Source organism: Oncorhynchus clarkii, chromosome 2, assembly GCF_045791955.1.
Source record: "Oncorhynchus clarkii lewisi isolate Uvic-CL-2024 chromosome 2, UVic_Ocla_1.0, whole genome shotgun sequence".
Lineage (NCBI taxonomy): Eukaryota > Metazoa > Chordata > Actinopteri > Salmoniformes > Salmonidae > Oncorhynchus > Oncorhynchus clarkii.
In genome coordinates this window covers 62,810,882-62,831,466 of record NC_092148.1, presented here as the reverse complement: position 1 = coordinate 62,831,466, position 20,585 = coordinate 62,810,882, and the positions used below count along the sequence as shown (strand labels likewise).

General features: G+C 44.1%; 1 protein-coding gene across 2 annotated transcripts; it reads left to right on the top strand.

Moving 5' to 3' along the window:
• The first annotated feature begins 98 nt into the window (after window positions 1-98).
• On the top strand, window positions 99-18,953 carry LOC139371348 (polyunsaturated fatty acid lipoxygenase ALOX15B). 2 transcript variants are annotated; one of them, XM_071111707.1, is made up of 15 exons: window positions 99-177; window positions 887-1,046; window positions 1,299-1,539; window positions 1,740-1,821; window positions 4,117-4,206; window positions 4,522-4,637; window positions 4,747-4,919; window positions 5,152-5,295; window positions 8,189-8,392; window positions 9,239-9,325; window positions 9,455-9,624; window positions 9,701-9,822; window positions 10,995-11,095; window positions 11,269-11,439; window positions 18,046-18,953. In XM_071111707.1, the coding sequence occupies exons 2-15, from the start codon at window positions 891-893 to the stop codon at window positions 18,223-18,225; spliced, it is 2,037 nt and encodes a 678-aa protein (XP_070967808.1). In that variant the 5' UTR covers window positions 99-177; window positions 887-890; the 3' UTR covers window positions 18,226-18,953. The 2 variants fall into 2 exon arrangements, with proteins under 2 accessions (XP_070967808.1, XP_070967800.1); XM_071111699.1 differs by lacking the exon at window positions 99-177 and having other exon boundaries at window positions 798-1,046.
• Window positions 18,954-20,585: the final 1,632 nt, after the last annotated feature.

Genomic DNA, 20,585 nt, shown 5'->3' with positions numbered 1-20,585 from the left:
CCAATACCAAACGTAACATTCAGTATCATACTAATTTGAATGTCCCGGATTTTCGTTTACTATGTTACGTCTAGTCTGAATGTTACGTCTAGTCTGAGACCAACAAGTGTCTTTCGAAAAGGAACACACTGGCAGTTGCAGTATGCTGTGTTTGTGTTCTTCATAGGAAAACAGAAGGTAAGTGTCTCTCTTATTATTCAGTTTCCCTTAGAGAATAAAACTTAACACTGGGTTATTAGACAACTTTGCACTGTTGATTGAGTCATGATAAGTATACATAGGTTAAATTAAAGATGCAATATGTAACTTTTTGGGTGACCAGAACAAATTCACATAGAAATCTGAGTTATAAATGTCATTCTCATTGAAAGGAAGTCTAAGAAGCCTTAAAATCGGTTCCCGTTCTTAAGTTTCATTTTTGTATCTTTTACTTTCAGCTTCAAAAGTTGAAAATACAATATTTGAGGTCATTGAAAAGATGTTACAGCTATTTAGATGGTACAATGACTTTCTACACTATACATTTCTTATTTTGTCACAAACTGAAATTGGGAAATTTCTGCATAGTGCACCTTTACATATTTATTTACCATAACCACACATGATGAATTGTAAAACTGTAAAATAGGCTTATTCATAACAAGGACTGTTATTATGGTATCAACGTGATCAAAGCCTATCATTGAATTGAATGTGCATTTAGCCATTTTTTTGTACTGCACATTGTGTATTGTACGGTAGTGATATGTCAAGTCAGCATGGTTGACAAGTCATGAACAAGATGCAGCAATGGCCTGATGATTTCCAATTCAAATATCGAACACAGAAGAATGCCACTCTCCTCAGTGCATGCAAATACGTGGTTTTGTGTGTGTGTCATGGCCAGTGCCATGGAGGAATTTCAGGTGATCGTCCATACCTTACCAGCCCCCACCTCTGGAACATACAGCATCCTACGCCTCACTCTGATTGGCTCAGAGGGTGGCGAAACCCCACCCATCTCAGTGAACGCTGGGGCCAACCAGCACCACCTCCTACCTGGATCAGTGAGTTCTCTCCGTCTCCCTTCCTCCCCTCTCTATCTTTCTCTCGCTCCCCCATCTTTCTCTTACTCCCCCTTGCCCTTTCGCTCTTCCTCATCTTTCTCCCCCCCCCCCCCCCCCCCCCTCTCTGTCAGTATATTATAACCTGCAGTTTGTGTTGTCTAATAAAACATTATTTCATTTTAGATAGCATTTCACCCAATTTCAAAGCGCTTTACCTAAAAAAAAAAAAATCATCCATTATCCCTGTTCCAGGCCTGTGTGGTCAGAGTGTGGTCAGAGGTGGCACTGGGTCGAGTAGTTCTGGTCCGGCTACGGTTGGAGGCTCGGACGGGTTTCCCGGACCTGGACTGGCACTGCAGGGGGGTGGAGGTCCGGAGGCTGTGTGACAGACAGGAGGAAGGGGCGGGGCTACAGCACCAAGGGGCAGAGCACTTCCCTTGTAGCAGGTGGCTCCGGTCTGTAGATGGTGACGTGGAGCTACGGAATGGAGACAGTGAGAGTGTTTTATTAGTTTTTTTTTTTTTTAAATATATCACATGGTCATACCCCATATTACAGGAAGTGTGAGTAAGAGCTCTTTCCGTCACACTGATGAACCAGGCAATGTTTGAGAACTACATACTATAACGTTACCATGGAAAGAGGAAGTGGCGTAGACTTCATATTTTAATAATAATCATCTCTCTCTCTCAGTGTGTCTGTTGAACTCAGAGACTGTGCAAACACTGAAGGACCACAGACTCAAAGATCTGCACACTAAACAGCAGCACATCAGGTATCGCAACTAAACCACAACAAATGTCCTCTTACTACACACTCCTCGTATCATCTTTTCTCTCCCACACATCTCCTTCGCTCACTGTCAACACATCTCCTAACTCTACCACCAGGCACTTCCCAGGGAGCAAAAGGATTTGAAAAGACGTTGAAAATACTTATCATATGGACGTTGATAAAACTTATTTTACGGATGTTGAAAATACGTATTTTACAGACGTTGAAGTCACCCCATTGAAAATTATTCTTTGGGTAGTTGTTTCTATGGACAAATTTAAACCGTACATAATTTATCTTAAACCTACGTCAATAAAGAAAACATTGACACATTCAAAAGTTATATTTCCAATTAAAACAGCAAAATGGAGATCGATCCCATCTGTCACTTACAGTGCCTTTAGAAAGTATTCATACCCCTTGACTTATTCAACATTTTGTTCTGTTACAGCCTGAATTCAAAATGGATTAAATAGATATTTGTTCTTATCCATCTACACACAATGCATAAGGACAAAGTGAAAACATGTTTTTAGAAATGTTGGCAAATTTATTGAAAATTAAATACAGAAATGTCTCATTTACATAAGTATTCACACCCCTGAGTCAACACGTTAGAAATCATGGGCAGCGACTACAGTCTTTCAGGGTAAGTCTCTAAGAGCTTTGCACATGTCACATTCTGACCATAGTTCTGTTATTTTATTATTTGTTTTAGGATGGTCAGGGAGTGAGTTGGGAAAGCAGTCTGTTTGTTTTTCTATGTTGGTTTTTGAGTTCGGCCAAGTATGGGTCACAATCAGAGGCAGCTGTCAATTGTTGTCCCTGATTGAGAATCATACTTAGGTAGCCTGAATTTCACTGTTGGGTTGTGGGTGTTTGTCTTCCGTGTCAGTGTTTGCCGCCACACGGGACTGTTTCGTTGATGCACGTTTTTTGTTTTGTTCCAGTGTTCTGTTGTTTTTATTAAACATTATGGACACTTACCACGCTGCGTTTTGGTCCTCCGATCCTTCTCGCTACTCCTCCTCAGAAGAGGAGGACGAGATCCGTTACAGCACACCTGGATTGTACAATATTTGTGCATTAAATTTAAACCTTTCTTGGTTAAAATGGTAAATTATAATAAATTATTTCTATTAACAGCATGGCGTGAAATGGAACTGTTAAATTATATTTAAATAAATAATGATCAGGGGGGAATGATTTAATCCATTTTAGAATAAGGCTGTAATGTAAAAAGTTAGGAGGTCTGAATACATTCTGAATGCACTGTACATTGAGGTTACTTTAACTATAAATGTTTTCTTATGTAATTGTAGAAAGTGTGCATGTTCACCATAGCGTGCAAAGGTCGCAGGTCTGTGGAAATATTCACAAGTGCTATAATAATCTACACAGAATCTCGAACAGCATTGATCACTTGTACCATGCACGTTTAATATAATTTCAACTGCAAGTGATAACAAATTAAGTTGTTGTATAAATACAAAATATCTGACATTGTATGTTGTGCTTTTAAATGGTTGAAAGCGCAATGATAACACATTCAGATGACAACTCAACTAAAGATCAGACATAGTTTTCCATTGGAATTTGGTTGTGCATAACTTCTGGTAGTCCTTTTTGAGTGTGTGAATCAAATATTACCCACATTTCCATGTTGAAATTACGTGTGATGTGCTCGGTGGGATAAGTCTATGCTTGGGCCAAATCAAGGCTGGTCTGGACCAGACCACATCTGAACCAAGTTAGGCCAAATCAAGGCCGGTCCGGACCAGACTAAATCTGAACCAATCATAGACGTTTATTTTTGGGGCAAATCAAAGCTGGGGGGGACTGGACAAGAAATCAGCGTCTGTGAACATTGAAATCAACCACATTTTTTACATTTTTATTTAACTAGGCAAGTCAATTAAGTAAATTCTTATTTACAATGATGGCCTATTGGGGAACAGTAGGTTAACTGCCTTGTTCAGGGGCAGGACAACAGATTTTTACCTTGTCAGCTCAGGGATTCGATCCAGCAACCTTTCGGTTACTGGCCCAACACTCTAACCCCTAGGCTACCTGCCGCCCCACTTTTCAAAACCCATGGAAGTTCTGCGTCAGTCGGTGCTCACTTGGTTTAGTGTTAATAAAGTTCTAAAATCGGTGTTAGCATTATGGAGGAGGAGGAGGTGTGAAGGTAGAACATTAATTAATTAAACATTCACACAAAGCTGCTCTTACACGAATCAAGTGAGTTTGCCTTTAGTACCAATAGTTTGATGTCATGTGGTGGTCTGCCCTGTAGGTGGCGTACGTTTGCTGAGGGTGTCCCTCACTGTGTGGACATGACCAGTCTGAAGGAACTGGGACCCAACCTCAGCTACACACGCCAAAGGTCAGCCCTTTGCTCTCAATGTTTTGTTTGCCCTCCACATTATGTCTGCCCTCCACATTCTATTTGCCCTCCACATTCTATTTGCCCTCCACATTCTGTCTGCCCTCCACATTCTATTTGCCCTCCACATTCTATTTGCCCTCCACATTCTGTTTGTCCTCCACATTCTATTTGCCCTCCACATTCTATTTGCCCTCCACATTCTGTCTGCCCTCCACATTCTATTTGCCCTCCACATTCTATTTGCCCTCCACATTCTGTTTGTCCTCACCTAAACATTTGGTCTTCCCCTTCACATTGTATTCATCCTCTCAGCCCAGGCATCAATCTGCAGTATCTAAGGGGTTTTGCTGAGAGAGCTGAATCCTGGAGTAGCTTTACTGAGCTGGAGACCATGTTCAGCCACAATGGGAGCCAGAATACTGTCGCTAGTATGTCATACACACACACACACACGCACGCCAATTCTCACTGCCTGTCCTTTCTCTCTTTAACCCCCCAACCCTTGATATCCTTCTCTTTTCTCTCCCTCCCTTGAAGAGTATGTGCAGGCCCATTGGGCTGAGGACTGGTTCTTTGGCTACCAGTGTTTGAACGGCTGTAACCCTCTCATGGTGCGACAGACACGCCTCCTCCCTCCCAACCTGTCAATCAACTCTGACATTCTCTGCCCCTTCCTGCCTGAAGGATCCTCACTGGAACAGGAACTAGAGGTGTGTGTGTGTGTACCTGACTGCCGGTGAGTGTTTTTTTTTTAGCTTTTATTGAAGAGATTGCAAAGCTCTGGAAAGATGGAACGCGACAGTCAAAGGGCAGTATTTGAACACATGCTAACTCTGGCATACGTGTATCGGGGTCAGCGGCAGCAACCACTGGACCACACAGGTGTGTGTTGGATTTGCACTGTGTGAAACTTCAAACTTCACCTTTGTGCGTTCACGGCAGAGAGGGTCTATTTTCCTGCTGGACTACGAGATGTTGGAAGGTGTCCCGGCCAACGTGATCAATGGGAAGCAGCAGTTTCTCGCCGCCCCGCTAGTCCTTCTGCACCTCAACCAGGAAGGGGAGCTCAAACCCATCGCCATCCAAGTGAGTCCGGTCATCTTTGGCTGGCTGGCTGGCATAAATACATACATACATACAGTACCAGTCAAAGGTTTGGACAGACCTACCAATTCCAGAGTTTTTCTTTATTTTTACTATTTTCTACATTGTAGAATAATAGTGAAGACATCAAAACTATGATATAACACATATGGAATCATGTAGTATTCAAAAAAGTGTTAAACAAATCAAAATATTTTTTGTATTTTAGATTCTTCAAAGTAGCTACCCTTTGCCTGATGACACCTTTGCACACTCTTGGCATTCTCTCAACCAGCTTCACCTGGAATGCTTTTCCAACCGCCTTGAAGGAGTTCCCACATATGCTGAGCACTTGTTGGATGCTTTTCCTTCACTCTGTGGTCCAACTCTTCCCAAACCATCTCAATTGGGTTGAGGTAGGGTGATTGTGGACACCAGGTCATCTGATGCAGCACTCTATCACTCTCCTTCTTGGTCAAATAGCCCTTACACAGCCTGGAGGTGTTGGGTCATTGTCCTGTTGAAAAACAAATGAAGGTCTCACGAAGCGCAAATCAGATGGGATGGCTTATCCATGCAGAATGCTGTGGTAGCCATGCTGGTTAAGTGTCCCTTGAATTCTAAATAAATCACTGAGTGTCACCAGCAAAGCACCCCCACGCTTCATGGTGGGAACATGCAGAGATCATCCGTTCATCATAGCACTTGATGGCTTTTGCGACAGCACTTGAAGAAACTTTCAAAGTTCTTGAAATTTTCGGGATTGACTGACCTTCATGTCTTAATGTAAGGATGGACTGTCGTTTCTCTTTGCTTATTTGAACTGTTCTTGCCATAATATGGACTTGGTCTTTTACCAAATAGGGCTATCTTCTGTATACCACCCCTACCTTGTCACAACACAACTGATTGTCTCAAACGCATTAAGAAGGAAATAAATTCCACAACTTAACTTCTAACAAGGCACACCTGTCAACTAAAATTAATTTATTTCACCTTTATTTAACCAGGTAGGCAAGTTGAGAACAAGTTCTCATTTACAATTGCGACCTGGCCAAGATAAAGCAAAGCAGTTCGACACATACAACAGAGTTACACATGGAGTAAAACATACAGTAGTAAAATAAGTCTATATACAATGTGAGCAAATGAGGTGAGATAAGGGAGGTAAAGGCAAAAAAAGGCCATGGTGGCGAAGTAAATACAATATAGCAAGTAAAACACTGGAATGGTAGATTTGCAGTGGAAGAATGTGCAAAGTAGAGATAAATAATGGGGTGCAAATGAGCTAAATAAATAAATACAGTAGGGGGAGAGGTAGTTTTTTGGGCTAAATTATAGATGGGCTATGTACAGGTGCAGTAATCTGTGAGCTGCTCTGACAGCTGGTCCTTAAAGCTAGTGAGGGAGATAAGTGTTTCCAGTTTCATAGTTTTTTTGTAGTTCGTTCCAGTCATTGGCAGCAGAGAACTGTAAGGAGAGGCGGCCAAAGGAAGAATTGGTTTTGGGGGTGACCAGTGAGATATACCTGCTGGAGCGCGTGCTACAGGTGGGTGCTGCTATGGTGACCAGCGAGCTGAGATAAGGGGGGACTTTACCTAGCAGGGTCTTGTAGATGACCTGGAGCCAGTGGGTTTGGCGACGAGTATGAAGCGAGGGCCAGCCAACGAGAGTGTACAGGTTGCAGTGGTGGGTAGTATATGGGGCTTTGGTGACAAAACGGATGGCACTGTGATAGACTGCATCCAATTTATTGAGTAGGGTATTGGAGGCTATTTTGTAAATGACATCGCCGAAGTCGAGGATCGGTAGGATGGTCAGTTTTACAAGGGTATGTTTGGCAGCATGAGTGAAGGATGCTTTGTTGCAAACTAGGAAGCCAATCCTAGATTTAACTTTGGATTGGAGATGTTTGATGTGAGTCTGGAAGGAGAGTTTACAGTCTAACCAGACACCTAGGTATTTGTAAGTCAGAACCGTCCCGAGTAGTGATGTTGGACGGGCGGGCAGGTGCAGGCTGCGATCGGTTGAAGAGCATGCATTTAGTTTTACTTGTATTTAAGAGCAATTGGAGGCCAGGGAAGGAGAGTTGTATGGCATTGAAGCCCGTCTGGAGGGTTGTTAACACAGTGTCCAAAGAAGGGCCAGAAGTATACAGAATGGTGTCATCTGAGTAGAGGTGGATCAGAGACTCACCAGCAGCAAGAGCGACATCATTTATGTATACAGAGAAGAGAGTCGGTCCAAGAATTGAACCCTGTGGTACCCCCATAGAGACTGCCAGAGGCCCGGACAACAGGCCCTCCAATTTGACACACTGAACTCTATCAGAGAAGTCCTTGGTGAACCAGAAGAGGCAATCATTTGAGAAACCAAGGCTATCGAGTCTGCCAATGAAGATGTGATTGACAGAGTCGAAAGCCTTAGCCAGGTCAATGAATATGGCTGTACAGTATTGTTATCGATGACGGTTAAGATATCGCATTCCAGGTGACTGCTTCATGAAACTGGTTGAGAGACTGCCAAGAGTGTGCAAAGGTGTCATCAAGGAAAAGGGTGGCTACTTTGAAGAATCTAAAATGTAAAATATATTTTGATTTGTTTAACACTTTTTTGGTTACTACATGATTCTATGTGTTATTTCATAGTTTTTTGATGTCTTCACTATTATTGTGCAACGTAGAAAATAGTAAAAATAAAGAAGAACTCTGGAATGAGTAGTTGTGTCTAAACTTTTGACGGGTAATGTACATACTGACAGGTAGACAGCCACTTTATTAACCCAGAGGGGAATGCTATTACTAGTTTGATTCTACTAGTACTGCTACTACTACTGTTATTGCTACTACAAAAATGTATAATTCTGAAACTATTGTACCACTAATTATACCCACAGCTGCAGCAGGCCCCTGGTCCTCAGAACCCAGTGTTCCTGCCCTCTGACCCTGGCCCTGATTGGCTGTTGGCTAAGACCTGGGTGCGCTGCTCAGACTTCCAGTGCCACCAGCTTTCCTCTCACTTCCTCAGAACCCACCTGCTGGGAGAGGTGTGTTGCACAGCCACCCTCAGGCAGCTGCCAGAAGTACACCCTCTACACCAGGTAAATAGTATGTAATAAACAGGTAAATAGTAAATATAGTAGGTAAAGTTCTAATAAATACACCACCACTCATTAGATCTGTGAATCGTGATGCAACCTGGATGTTTAGATGTAACATAGTAAACGTAAATATGTCTCCCTCCATTTAGTATGATATGTTACGAATCGCAATTCCAACAATATGTTACAAATTTGCAATAGGTATGATATGTTACGAACAGTGGAGGCTGGTGGGTGGAGTTATAGGAGGACAGGCTCATTGTAATGGCTGGAATGGAATTAATGGAACGAAAAACATATGGAAACCACGTTTGACTCCGTTCCATTTCAGCCATTACAATGAGTCCGTCCTCCTATAGCTCCTCCCACCAGCCTCTACTGATTATGAATTCCAATTTGTTGTGGCTAAAGTTAGCTAGGTAGCAGGGTGTCTAACGCTAACATTAGCTAGGTGGCTAACATTAACTGGGTTAAGGTTAGGGGAAGGGTTAGCTGACATGCTAAGTAGTTACAAAACAACTAAAAATGATGAGACTTAAACATGCAACTTTTGTGTTATACGCCCACCCCGAACAAACAACCTCCTTTTGTTTTGCCTTAAATAACCTTCAATCCTACATAAACCAAACGTAACATATCATACTAATTTGAGTGTCCCGGATTTACGTTTACTTGTTACGTATAGACCAGGCTGCATAGGTGAAAGTTTAGTTAACCTCCTGAACCATCCGGAAGTCTCGTGAGCTCACATCTGTTTCTCTAGTACCTTGCAGTTGGAATTGCATTTTATAGAGCTGTCATGAGCTAGAATCTGACTTGTTGTTATTATTAATATTATTGTTGCAGTTGTTGATGCCTCACATAAAAACCACACTACAGATCAACATCCAAGCCAGGGCCTCTCTACTGGCTGCCAACGGAGTGTTTGACAAGGTATGATCGTGTGTCTTGAAATGTTTGTGTGAGTTGCAATCTTTTAGTACACATATTTTCTTTGTGCATATGCCTATAAATGTTTGCTAGTTTATAACCACAAAATTGCATGTTCCTGTTGTGTGTCAGGCCGTAGGCTGTGGTCTGAAGGCGTTGCCTGTACTGTTGTCTCGAGCCACAGAGCGTCTGCGTTACCGCTCCCTGTGTGTCCCTGACGACCTGGCAGACAGAGGGATACACACACTCAAACACTGCTACTATGCACATGACGCACTGCGAGTGTGGACCGCACTGCACAGGTACACACACATACAACACACTTCCTTTTTTACAAGCACCATCATTACTGTTGTGTTTTGTGTGACCATGTGGCAGATTTGTGAGTGGCTGGGTGGATGTGTATTACCTTGGAGACCAGGATGTGGAGCAGGACTCTGAGCTGCAGAGCTGGATCACTGAGATCTACACACATGGCTTCCTACAGCTCCCTCACTCAGGTCGGTGTGTGTGTTCTACCAATATCACCCTATGTGAAACTTACTGTTCAATAAATTACACACATATACATACATATATATACACACATATACACACACACACACAAACACGTAAGTATGTGGACACCCCTTAAAGGGATTCGGCTATTTCAGCTACACCCCTTGCTGACAAGTGTATAAAATTGAGCACACAACCATGCAATCTCCATATGCAAACATTGGCAGTAGACTGGCCTTACTGAAAAGCTCAGTGACTTTCAACATTGCACCGTCATAGGATGCAACCTTTCCAACAAGCCAGTTAGTCACATTTCTGCCCTGTTAGAGCTGCCCCAGTCAACTGTAAGTGCTGTTGTTGTGAAGTGGAAACATCCAGGCGCAGCCACAGTGGTAAGCCACATAAGCTCACAGAACAGGACAGCCGAGTGCTGAAGCGTATAGCACGTAAAAGTCTGTCCTTGGTTGCAACACTCACTACCGAGTTCCAAACTGCCTCTGTAAGCAACATCAGCACAAGAACTGTTCGTCAGGAACTTCATGATATGGGATTGGCAAGCACACACAAGCCTAAGATCACAATGCGAAATGCCAAGCGTCGGCTGGAGTGGTGTAAACGCTCACCACCATTGGACTCTGGAGCAGTGGAAACGCGTTCTGTGGAATGATGAATCACGCTTCACCATCTGGCAATTTGATTGACGAGTCTGGGTTTGGCGAATGCCAGGAGAACGCTACCATAGTGCCAACTGTAAAGTTTGGTGAAGGAGGAAAAATGGTCTGGGGCTGTTTTTCATGGTTCGGCCTAGGCCCTTTAGTTCCAGTGAAGGGAAATCTTAACGCTACAGTACACAATAACATTCAAGACGATGCTGAGCTACCAACTTTGTGGCAACAGTTTGGGGAAGGCCTTTTCCTGTTTCAACATGACAATTCCCCTGTGCACAAAACAAGGTCCATACAGAAATGGTTTGTCAAGATCGATGTGGAATAACTTTACTGGCACAGAGCCCTGACCTCAACCCCATAAAACACCTTTGGGATTAATTGAAACGCCGACTGCGTACATGAGAAGTGGTTTCTCAGTCTATGGCTGTGCATTTTTTGATTGTCAACTGAAATGATCTCACTATATAACTAACTGACTACACTGTTCCCCCTCCTGGTTCCCTCAGGTTGCCCACAGTCATTCCAAACCAAACCAGAACTCTCTCAGTTTGTTACCATGGTTATATACTGCTGCTCTGCGCTGCACGCTGCTGTCAACTTCTCTCAGGTAATTAACCCATCAACATGATTAACCAATAAACTGTACCCATCAATCAATCAAGTAGGTCCAAATCTTCACTTAAGACACATATGGGCTCTGGTCAAAAGTAGTGTGCTCTAAAGGAAATATGGTATAATTTGTGACAACGTGTTACCGATTCCCGTTCTTGTTCCCTGCAGGTGGATTTTGACCTGTGGATGCCCAACTGCCCAGCCTCCATGACGCACCCCCCTCCCCAGACCAAAGGCATGTTGACGGAAGACGAGATTCTCTCCATCCTCCCGGACGTCAACTCCACCTGCAACCTCCTCATCACTCTGTTCCTACTATCCCAGCCCGCTGCAGACTACGTAAGACACACAATACCACATAATGACAAAAATTTGCCGGACATTTGCAAATGTATAAAAAATATTAAAAAACATCACATTTACATAAGTATTCAGACCCATTATTCTGTACTTTGTTGAAGCACCTTTGGCAGCGATTTAAGCCTCAAGTCTTCTTGGGTATGGCGCGACAAGCTTGGCACACCTGTATTTGGGGAGTTTCCCATTTTTCTCTGCAGATCCTCTCAAGTTCTGTCAGGTTGGATGGGGAGAGTCGCTGCACAGCTATTTTCAGGTCTCTCCGGCAATGTTCGATCGGGTCCAAGTCCGGGTTCTGGCTGGGCCACTCAAGGACATTCAGAGACTTCTCCTGAAGCCACTCCTGCGTTGTCTTGGCTGTGTGCTTAGGGTCATTGTCCTGTTGGAAGTCAGAGGTCCTGAACGTTCTGGAGCAGGTTTTCATCAAGGATCGCTCTGTACGCTCTGAATCTTGTTTCCCATGATCTGAAAGTTTTTAGGTGCCTTTTGGCAAACTCCAAACGGGCTGTCATGTGCCTTTTACTGAATAGTGGCTTCCATCTGGCCACTTTACCATAAAAGGCCTGATTGGTGGAGTGCTGCAGAAATGGTTGTCCTTCTGGAAGGTTCTCCCATCTCCACAGAGGAACTCTGTAGCTCTCTGAGTGATCATCGGGTTCCTGGTCACCTCCCAGACCAAGGCCTATCTCCCCATATTGCTCAGTTTGGCCAGGCGGCCAGCTCTAAGAAGATTCTTGGTGGTTCCAAACTTCTTTAATTTAAGAATAATGGAGGCCACTGTGTTCTTGGGGACCTTCAATGCTGCAAAAATGTTTTGGTACAAATCCGTGCCTGGACACAAACCTGTCTCGGAGCTCTACAGACAATTCCTTCGACGTCATGGCTTGGTTTTTAATCTGACATGCATCGTCAACTGAGGAACCCTTATATAGACAGGTGTGTGCCTTTCCAAATCATGTCCAATCAATTGAATTTACGAGCAGTGGACTCCAATCAAGTTGTAGAAACATTTCAAGGATGATCAATGGAAACAGGATTGTCCTGAGCTCAATTTCGAGTCTCATAGCAAAAGGGTCTGAATACTTATACTGAATACTTAAATAAGGTATCTGTTTTTTATATTTAATAAATTAGCAAAAGTTTCTAGAAATCTGTTTTTGCTTTGTCATGATGGGCTATTGTGTGTAGATTGATGAAGAAAAATAATTATTTAGTACATTTCAGAATAAGGCTGTAACGTAATAAAATGTAGAAAAGGTCAAAGGGTCTGAATAAGTAAATAAACTTACTACCATGAGACAAGGCTGAGTATAGCCCACGAAGATCTTCTCCACCACACGTGCCTGAGGGTAGGCAAGACGGGACAGGAAGATTGCATCAGTGACTCAACCCACCCAAGTCGAGGATAGTGGAAAAAAGCCTGGCACGACATGACACACCCCTCAAAGGGACGACATGGAAGAGCACTAGTAAGCCAGTGACTCAGCCTCCGTAATCGAGTCAGAAGCAGAGAATCCCAGTGGTGAGAGGGGACCCGGCCAGGCAGAGACAACAAGGGCGGTTCATCATTCCAGTGTCATTCCGTTCACCTTCGAACCCCATGGCCAGACTACACTCAATCCTAGGACCTACTGAAGAGATGAGTCTTCAGTAAAGACTTAAAAGGTTGAGACAGAGTCTTATATCTCTCACATGGATAGGCACACCATTCCATAAAAATTGAGCTCTGTAGGAGAAAGCCCTGCCTCCAGCTGTTTGCTTAGAAAAACGTTTCAGATTAGGGTTTACAATATCTTCAAAAGAATGTGGTGATCGTTGGTGTCAAAAGCGGGTTTAAGGTCTCGGAGCACGAGGACAGATGCAGAGCCTTGGTCTGACGCCATTAAAAGGTAATTTACCACCTTCACAAGTGCAGTCTCAGTACTATGATGGGGTCTAAAACCAGACTGGAGTGTTTCGTATACATTATTTGTCTTCAGGAAGGCATATGGTGCTGCACAACAGCTTTTTGAAAACATTTTGAGAGGAATGGGATACAGTGGCAAGAAAAAGTATGTGAACCCTTTGGAATTACCTGGATTTCCGCATAAATTGGTCATCGAATTTTTATCTGATCTTCATCTAAGTCACAACAGTAGACAAACAGTCTGCTTAAACGAATAACACACAAATTGTATTTTTCTTGTCTATATTGAATACAGAATTTAAACATTCACAGTGTAGGTTGTAAAAATGTATGGAACCCTTAGGCTAATGACTTCTCCAAAAGCTAATTGGAGTCAGGAGTCAGCTACCCTGGAGTCCAATCAATGAGACGAGATTGGAGATGTTGGTTATAGCTACCTTGCCCTATAAAAAAATCACAAAATTTGAGTTTGCTATTCACAAGAAGCATTGCCTGATGTGACCCATGCCTTGAACAAGAGAGATCTCAGAAGACATACGATTAAGAATTGTTGACTTGCATAAAGCTGGAAAGGGTTACAAAAATATCTCTAAAAGCCTTGATGTTCATCAGTCCATGGTAATACATTTGTCTTCTTGTCTAAATGGAGAAAGTTCAGCACTGTTGCTACACTCACTAGGAGTGGCCGTCCTGCAAAGATGACTGCAAGAGCACAACACAGAATGCTCAATGAGGTTAAGAAGAATCCTAGAGTGTCAGCTGAAGACTTACAGAAATCAGAGTCTACGATACGTAAAACACTAAACAAGAATGATGTTCATGGGAGGACACCACGGAAGATGGTGCTGTTCACTGCTGTCCAAAAAAAACATTGCTGCATGTCTGAAATTTGCAAAAGTGCACCTGGATGTTCCACAACGCTATGGGCAAAATATTCTATGGACAGATGAAACTACAGTTGGGTTGTTTTGGAACGGAACACATAACACAATGTGTGGAGGAAAAAAAGCCCATCCCAACTGTAAAGTATGGTGGAGTGAGCATCGTGTTTCGGGGTTGCTTTGCTACCGCAGGTTGCTATCATCAACAGAAAAATTAATTCCCAAGTTTATCAAGACATTTTGCAGGGGAATGTTAGGCTATCGGTCCGACAATTGAAGCTCAGAAGTTGGGTGATGCAACAGGACAACGACCCAAAACACAGAAGTAAATTATCAACAGAATGGCTTCAACAGAAGAAAATGCGCCTTCTGGAGTGGCCCAGTCAGAGTCCTGACCTCAACCCGATTGAGATGCTGTGGCATGACCTCGAGAGCAGTTCACACCAGACATCCCAAGAATATTGCTGAACTGAAATAGTTTTTTAAAGAGGAATGGTCCAAAACTCCTCCTGACCATTGTGCAGGTCTGATCAGCAACTACAGAAAATGTTTGGTTGAGGTTATTGCTGCCAAAAGGAGGGTCAACCAGTTATTAAATCTAAAGGTTCACATACTTTTTCCACCCTGCACTGTGAATGTTTACACTGTGTTCAATAAAGACATACGTATAATTGTGTGTAATTAGTTTAAGCAGACTGTGTTTGTCTATTGTTGTGACCTAGATGAAGATCAGATCAAATTTTATGACCAATTTATGCAGAAAACCAGATATTTCCAAAGGGTTCACATACTTTTTCTTGCAACTGTATAGGAAAAGAGTTTACATTTTCCAGGTCAAGGTTTGGCTTTTTCAGTAGAGGCTTTATTACTGCCACTTTTAAAGAATTTGGTACACATCCGGAGGATAGGGAGCTTTTTAATATGTTCAACATTGTAACGTCCGTCGTTAAATGAAGACCAAGGTGCAGCGTGGTAGGCGTACATTTTCTTTAATTATAAATGTTCCACCAAAAACAATAAACAACTCCACGAACGTAAAGCTAGGAGTGCTCTAACGTCAAGGCGTGACAGTACCCCCCCTGAGGTGCGGAAACCCGGCCGCAAACCTGAACCTATAGGGGAGGGTCCCAGTGAGCATCTACCCCCTAGCCCCCGCTCCCTACGCTGATCCCTCCGCTTCTGTGGAACCGGACCGTGAATCGTTGCCGGAGGAACCGGACCGTGGATCATCGCCGGAGGCTCTGAACTGGGAACCACCGCCGGAGGCTCCGGACTGCAGATCGACGCCAAAGGCTCCATACTGTGAACACCCACTGGAGGCTCTGGACTGCAGCTCGTCGCTGGAGGCTCTGAGCCGCGGACCGTCGCTGGAGGATCTGAGCCGCGGACCCCCGCTGGAGGCTCCGAGCCGCGGACCCCCGCTGGAGGCTCCAAGCCGCGGACCCCCGCTGGAGGCTCCGAGCCGCGGACCCCCGCTGGAGGCTCCGGGCCATGGATCGTCGCTGGAGGCTCCGGGCCATGGATCTTCACTGGAGGCTTCGTGCCATGGATCATCACTGGAGGCTTCGTGCCATGGATCATCACTGGAGGCTTCGTGCCATGGATCATCACTGGAGGATTCGTACGTGGAGCCGAAACAGGTCTCACCGGACTGAGGAGACATACTGGAAGCCTGGTGCGGGGAACTGCCACACCGCTTCCTGGCTGGATACCCACTTTAGCTCGGTGAGTGTGGAGAGCTGGCACGGGATGCACTGGGCTATGAAGGCGCACTGGAGGCATAGTGCGTAGAGCCGGCGCAGGATATGCTGGGCCGTGGAGGCGCACTGGAGGTCTGGAGCGTAGAGCTGGCACAACGCGTCCTGGTTGAATCCCCCCTGTAGCGCTGGCACAGGCCGCACTGGGTTGTGCTGGCGAACTGGAGATACAGTGCGTAGAGCTGGCGCAGGATATCCTGGGCCAAAGAGACGCACCGGTGGCCAGGAGCGCTGAGCTGGCACAATCCGTCCTGGCTGAATGCCCACTCTAGCACGGCAACTGCGGGGAGCTTGCACAGAGCGCACCGGACTGTGGATGTGCACAGAAGGCATGGTGCGCAGAACCGGATAACACGGTGCTTGACCTGTCACTCGCTCCCCACGGTAAGCACATGAAGTTGGCTCAGGTCTGAACCCCGACGCCGCCATTCTCCCCGTGTGTCCCCCCAAAAAATGTTTGGGGGGCTGCCTCTCGTGCTTGCTTCGTTGAGCTAACTCCTCGTATCGTCGCCGTTCCGCTTTCGCTACCTCTATCTCCTCCTTCGGACGGCGATACTCCCCGGCCCTTGTCCAGGGTCCTGCTCCCTCCAGGATTTCCTCCCAGGTAGAGTCCTCCTGACCACGCTGCTTGGTCCGTTGGCGGTGGGATCTTCTGTAACGTCCGTCGTAAAAATGAAGACCAAGGTGCAGCGTGGTAGACGTACATTTCCTTTAATTATAAAATGTTTCACCAAAAACAATAAACAACTCAACGAACGTAAAGTTAGGAGTGCAAACACATGCAACAACCAAAGACAAGATCCCACAACAGAAAGCGGGAAAAAGGGCTGCCTACGTATGGTCCCCAATCAGAGACAACGATAGACAGCTACCTCTGAATGGGAACCATACTCGGCAAACAAAGAAATATAAACATAGATTTCCCACCCTAGTCACACCCTAACCTACCAAATAGAAAATGTAAAGGATCTCTAAGGTCAGGGTGTGACAAACATAGGAGGGCCAAGCACAGGAAGTAGCTCTTTCAGTAGTTTAGTTGGAATTAGGGTTCAGTAGGCAGCTGGACAGTTTAGAGGCCATGACTACCTGTGTGAATGTGTCAAAGAACTTGAGTGTCTCCATTGATCCTAGGTTCTGGCAGTTCTGTGAAGACTCAGGCCAACTAAATTATGCAGATTCAAGGAGTCCCTAATTTGCTTTCTAATGACCATGATCTTTTCGTCAAAGTTCATGAATTCAACATTGCTGAAATGAAGGCCATACTCCCTTGGGGAATGCTCCTTTTTAGTTAGCTTTGCGACAGAATCAAAACACATTTTGTATTTTTATTCTCCTCAAATCGGTTGGAAAAGTAGGCTGATCAAGCAGCAGTGAGGGCTCTTGGATACTGCACGGTAATGTCTTTCCAAGCTAGTTGGAAGACTTCCAGTTTGTTTGGTGGAGCACCTTTTCAGTTCCAATATTCTGGAAGCTTGCTTCCAGGCTCTGGTATTTGCCAAGGAGCTCATTTCTTTGACAAATGTTTTTTGTTTTTATAAGTGTGATTGCATCTAGGGTATTACACAATGTTATATTTGGATCCTCAGTTAAATGGTTTACTGATTTATGCACTCCAACGTCCTTGGGTAGGTGGAGGGAGTCTGGAAGGGCATCAAGGAATCTTTGGGTTGTCCAAGAATTTATAGCATGGCTTTTGATAATACTTGGTTGGGGTCTGAGCAGATTATTTGTTGCGATTGTAAAAGTAATAAAATGGTGGTCCGATAGTGCTGGATAATGAGGAAAAACATTTTAGATCCACAATATTTTTTCCATGGGACAAAACTAGATACAGGGTATGAATGTGGCAATGCGTAGGCCCAGACACATTGGACAAAATAAGTCGTAGATGGCTCAAAGTATTTTGAAGTGGGTCTGTGGACTTTTGCATTTGAAGTACTGACAACTAATTTGAGAGCAGATTATTTGTTGCGATTGCATAATCTTGTGTCTCTTATCCACTAAAATCTTGTATTTTACATCCATCTCTTCTTTCCTCTCCTAGGTGCCTCTGTGTCAGTATCGTGAGCCTGTGTTCAGCAGTGGCGCTCCTCGCAGGCTGGTGGAGAAGGTGCAGGCCGAGCTCAGGGCCATTTCTGGTGAGATCACAGACAGGAACAAGAAGTTGGAGCTGCCTTATGACTACATGTCCCCCGACCGCATCGAGAACAGTGTGGCCATCTGAGCTGCTGTGAATACACCCACACAGACACGCATGCACACACGTTATGTTCTATCCTCGTAGGGACCTAAAATTAATTTCCATTCCATTCCATTCCATCCAAGTCCTATTTTCCCTAACCCTCAACTTAAAATAGCCTTTATCCTCATGATTTTAGGTCCCCACAAGGATAGAAGTACCAACCAATCCACACATGCATGCACACACAGACAAGTAGACACACAGACCTCAAGGTGCGCGCACACACACACACTTCCAGCCACATGCACAAACATACACGACAGCTTAAGGTTAAAAAAAGTGTTAAAACCTGCTCTATAATGATTTAACTATATTAACCACAATGTTTCTTCCGTTTCTATGAATCACGCTTTGAATCACGCAGTTTCTATGAATCACGCTTGGACGGTGTTAGTGCTGCAGGGGTTTAATGGTTTTGATGAAAAGCAGCAAAACACAGCGATCAGGTAGTTCACACTCCTCTCCTAATATAAACCAGGAATCAACAACAACTGGCAATAATACCGGCTGCATCTCAATAGTATATAGTGGCCTCCTCTCCTATTATCCTGTCCTTTTCTCCTCCATCCTTGCTGAGCAAGAGGTTGACTAGGACAGCTTCCACCTGTCTTGTTTAAAATGATTTCTTTAACATGTCTCCTCCCCTTCATCTACACTGATTGAAGTGAATTTAACAAGTGATATCAATAAAAGATGAGTTTTCACCTGGATTAACCTGGTCAGTCTGTCATGGAAAGAGCCGGTGTTCCTAATGTTTTGTACACAGTACAAAACACACACACACACACACAGTGGGGCAAAAAAGTATTTAGTCAGCCACCAATTGTGCAAGTTCTCACACTTAAAAATATGAGAGGCCTGTAATTTATCATAGGTACACTTCAACTATGACAAACAAAATGAGAAAAAAAAAAAAAGAAAATCACATTGTAGGATTTTTTTATGAATTTATTTGCAAATTATGGTGGAAAATAAGTATTTGGTCAATAACAAAAGTTTATCTCAATAATTTTGTTATATACCCTTTGTTGGCAATGACAGAGGTCAAACGTTTTCTGTAAGTCTTCACAAGGTTTTCACACACTGTTGCTGTTATTTTGGCCCATTCCTCCATGCAGATCTCCTCTAGAGCAGTGATGTTTTGGGGCTGTTGCTGGGCAACACAGACTTTCAACTCCCTCCAAAGATTTTCTATGGGGTTGAGATCTGGAGACTGGCTAGGCCACTCCAGGACCTTGAAATGCTTCTTACGAAGCCACTCCTTCGTTGCCCGGGCGGTGTGTTTGGAATCATTGTCATGCTGAAAGACCCAGCCACGTTTCATCTTCAATGCCCTTGCTGATGGAAGATCTCACGATACATGGCCCCATTCATTCTTTCCTTTACACGGATCAGTCGTCCTGGTCCCTTTGCAGAAAAACAGCCCCAAAGCATGATGTTTCCACCCCCATGCTTCACAGTAGGTATGGTGTTCTTTGGATGCAACTCAGCATTTTTTGTCCTCCAAACACGACGAGTTGAGTTTTTACCAAAAACTTATATTTTGGTTTCATCTGACCATATGACATTCTCCCATATGACATTCTCCCAATCTTCTTCTGGATCATCCAAATGCTCTCTAGCAAACTTCAGACGGGCCTGGACATGTACTGGCTTACGCAGGGGGACACGTCTGGCACTGCAGGATTTGAGTCGCTGGCGGCGTAGTGTGTTACTGATGGTAGGCTTTGTTACTTTGGTCCCAGCTCTCTGCAGGTCATTCACTAGGTCACCCCGTGTGGTTCTGGGATTTTTGCTCACCGTTCTTGTGATCATTTTGACCCCATGGGGTGAGATCTTGCATGGAGCCCCAGATCGAGGGAGATTATCAGTGGTCTTGTATGTCTTCCATTTCCTAATAATTGCTCCCACAGTTGATTTCTTCAAACCAAGCTGCTTACCTATTGCAGATTCAGTCTTCCCAGCCTGGTGCAGGTCTACAATTTTGTTTCTGGTGTCCTTTGACAGCTCTTTGGTCTTGGCCATAGTGGAGTTTGGAGTGTGACTGTTTGAGGTTGTGGACAGGTGTCTTTTATACTGATAACAAGTTCAAACAGGTGCCATTAATACAGGTAACGAGTGGAGGACAGAGGAGCCTCTTAAAGAAGAAGTTACAGGTCTGTGAGAGCTAGAAATCTTGCTTGTTTGTAGGTGACCAAATACTTGTTTTCCACCATAATTGGCAAATAAATTCATAAAAAATCCTACAATGTGATTTTCTGGGGAAAAAAATCTCATTTTGTCTGTCATAGTTGAAGTGTACCTATGATGAAAATTACAGGCCTCTCATCTTTTTAAGTGGG

What these genes read in the sequence shown, in the direction of transcription:
- LOC139371348 (XM_071111699.1), top strand. Translation starts at nt 798, where the DNA reads ATGATTTCCAATTCAAATATCGAACACAGAAGAATGCCACTCTCCTCA. An exon ending in TCAAACCCATCGCCATCCAA is followed by an intron (nt 5,296 to 8,188) that starts GTGAGTCCGGTC and finishes TTATACCCACAG; the next exon opens with CTGCAGCAGGCCCCTGGTCC. An exon ending in CTGCTGTCAACTTCTCTCAG is followed by an intron (nt 11,096 to 11,268) that starts GTAATTAACCCA and finishes TGTTCCCTGCAG; the next exon opens with GTGGATTTTGACCTGTGGAT.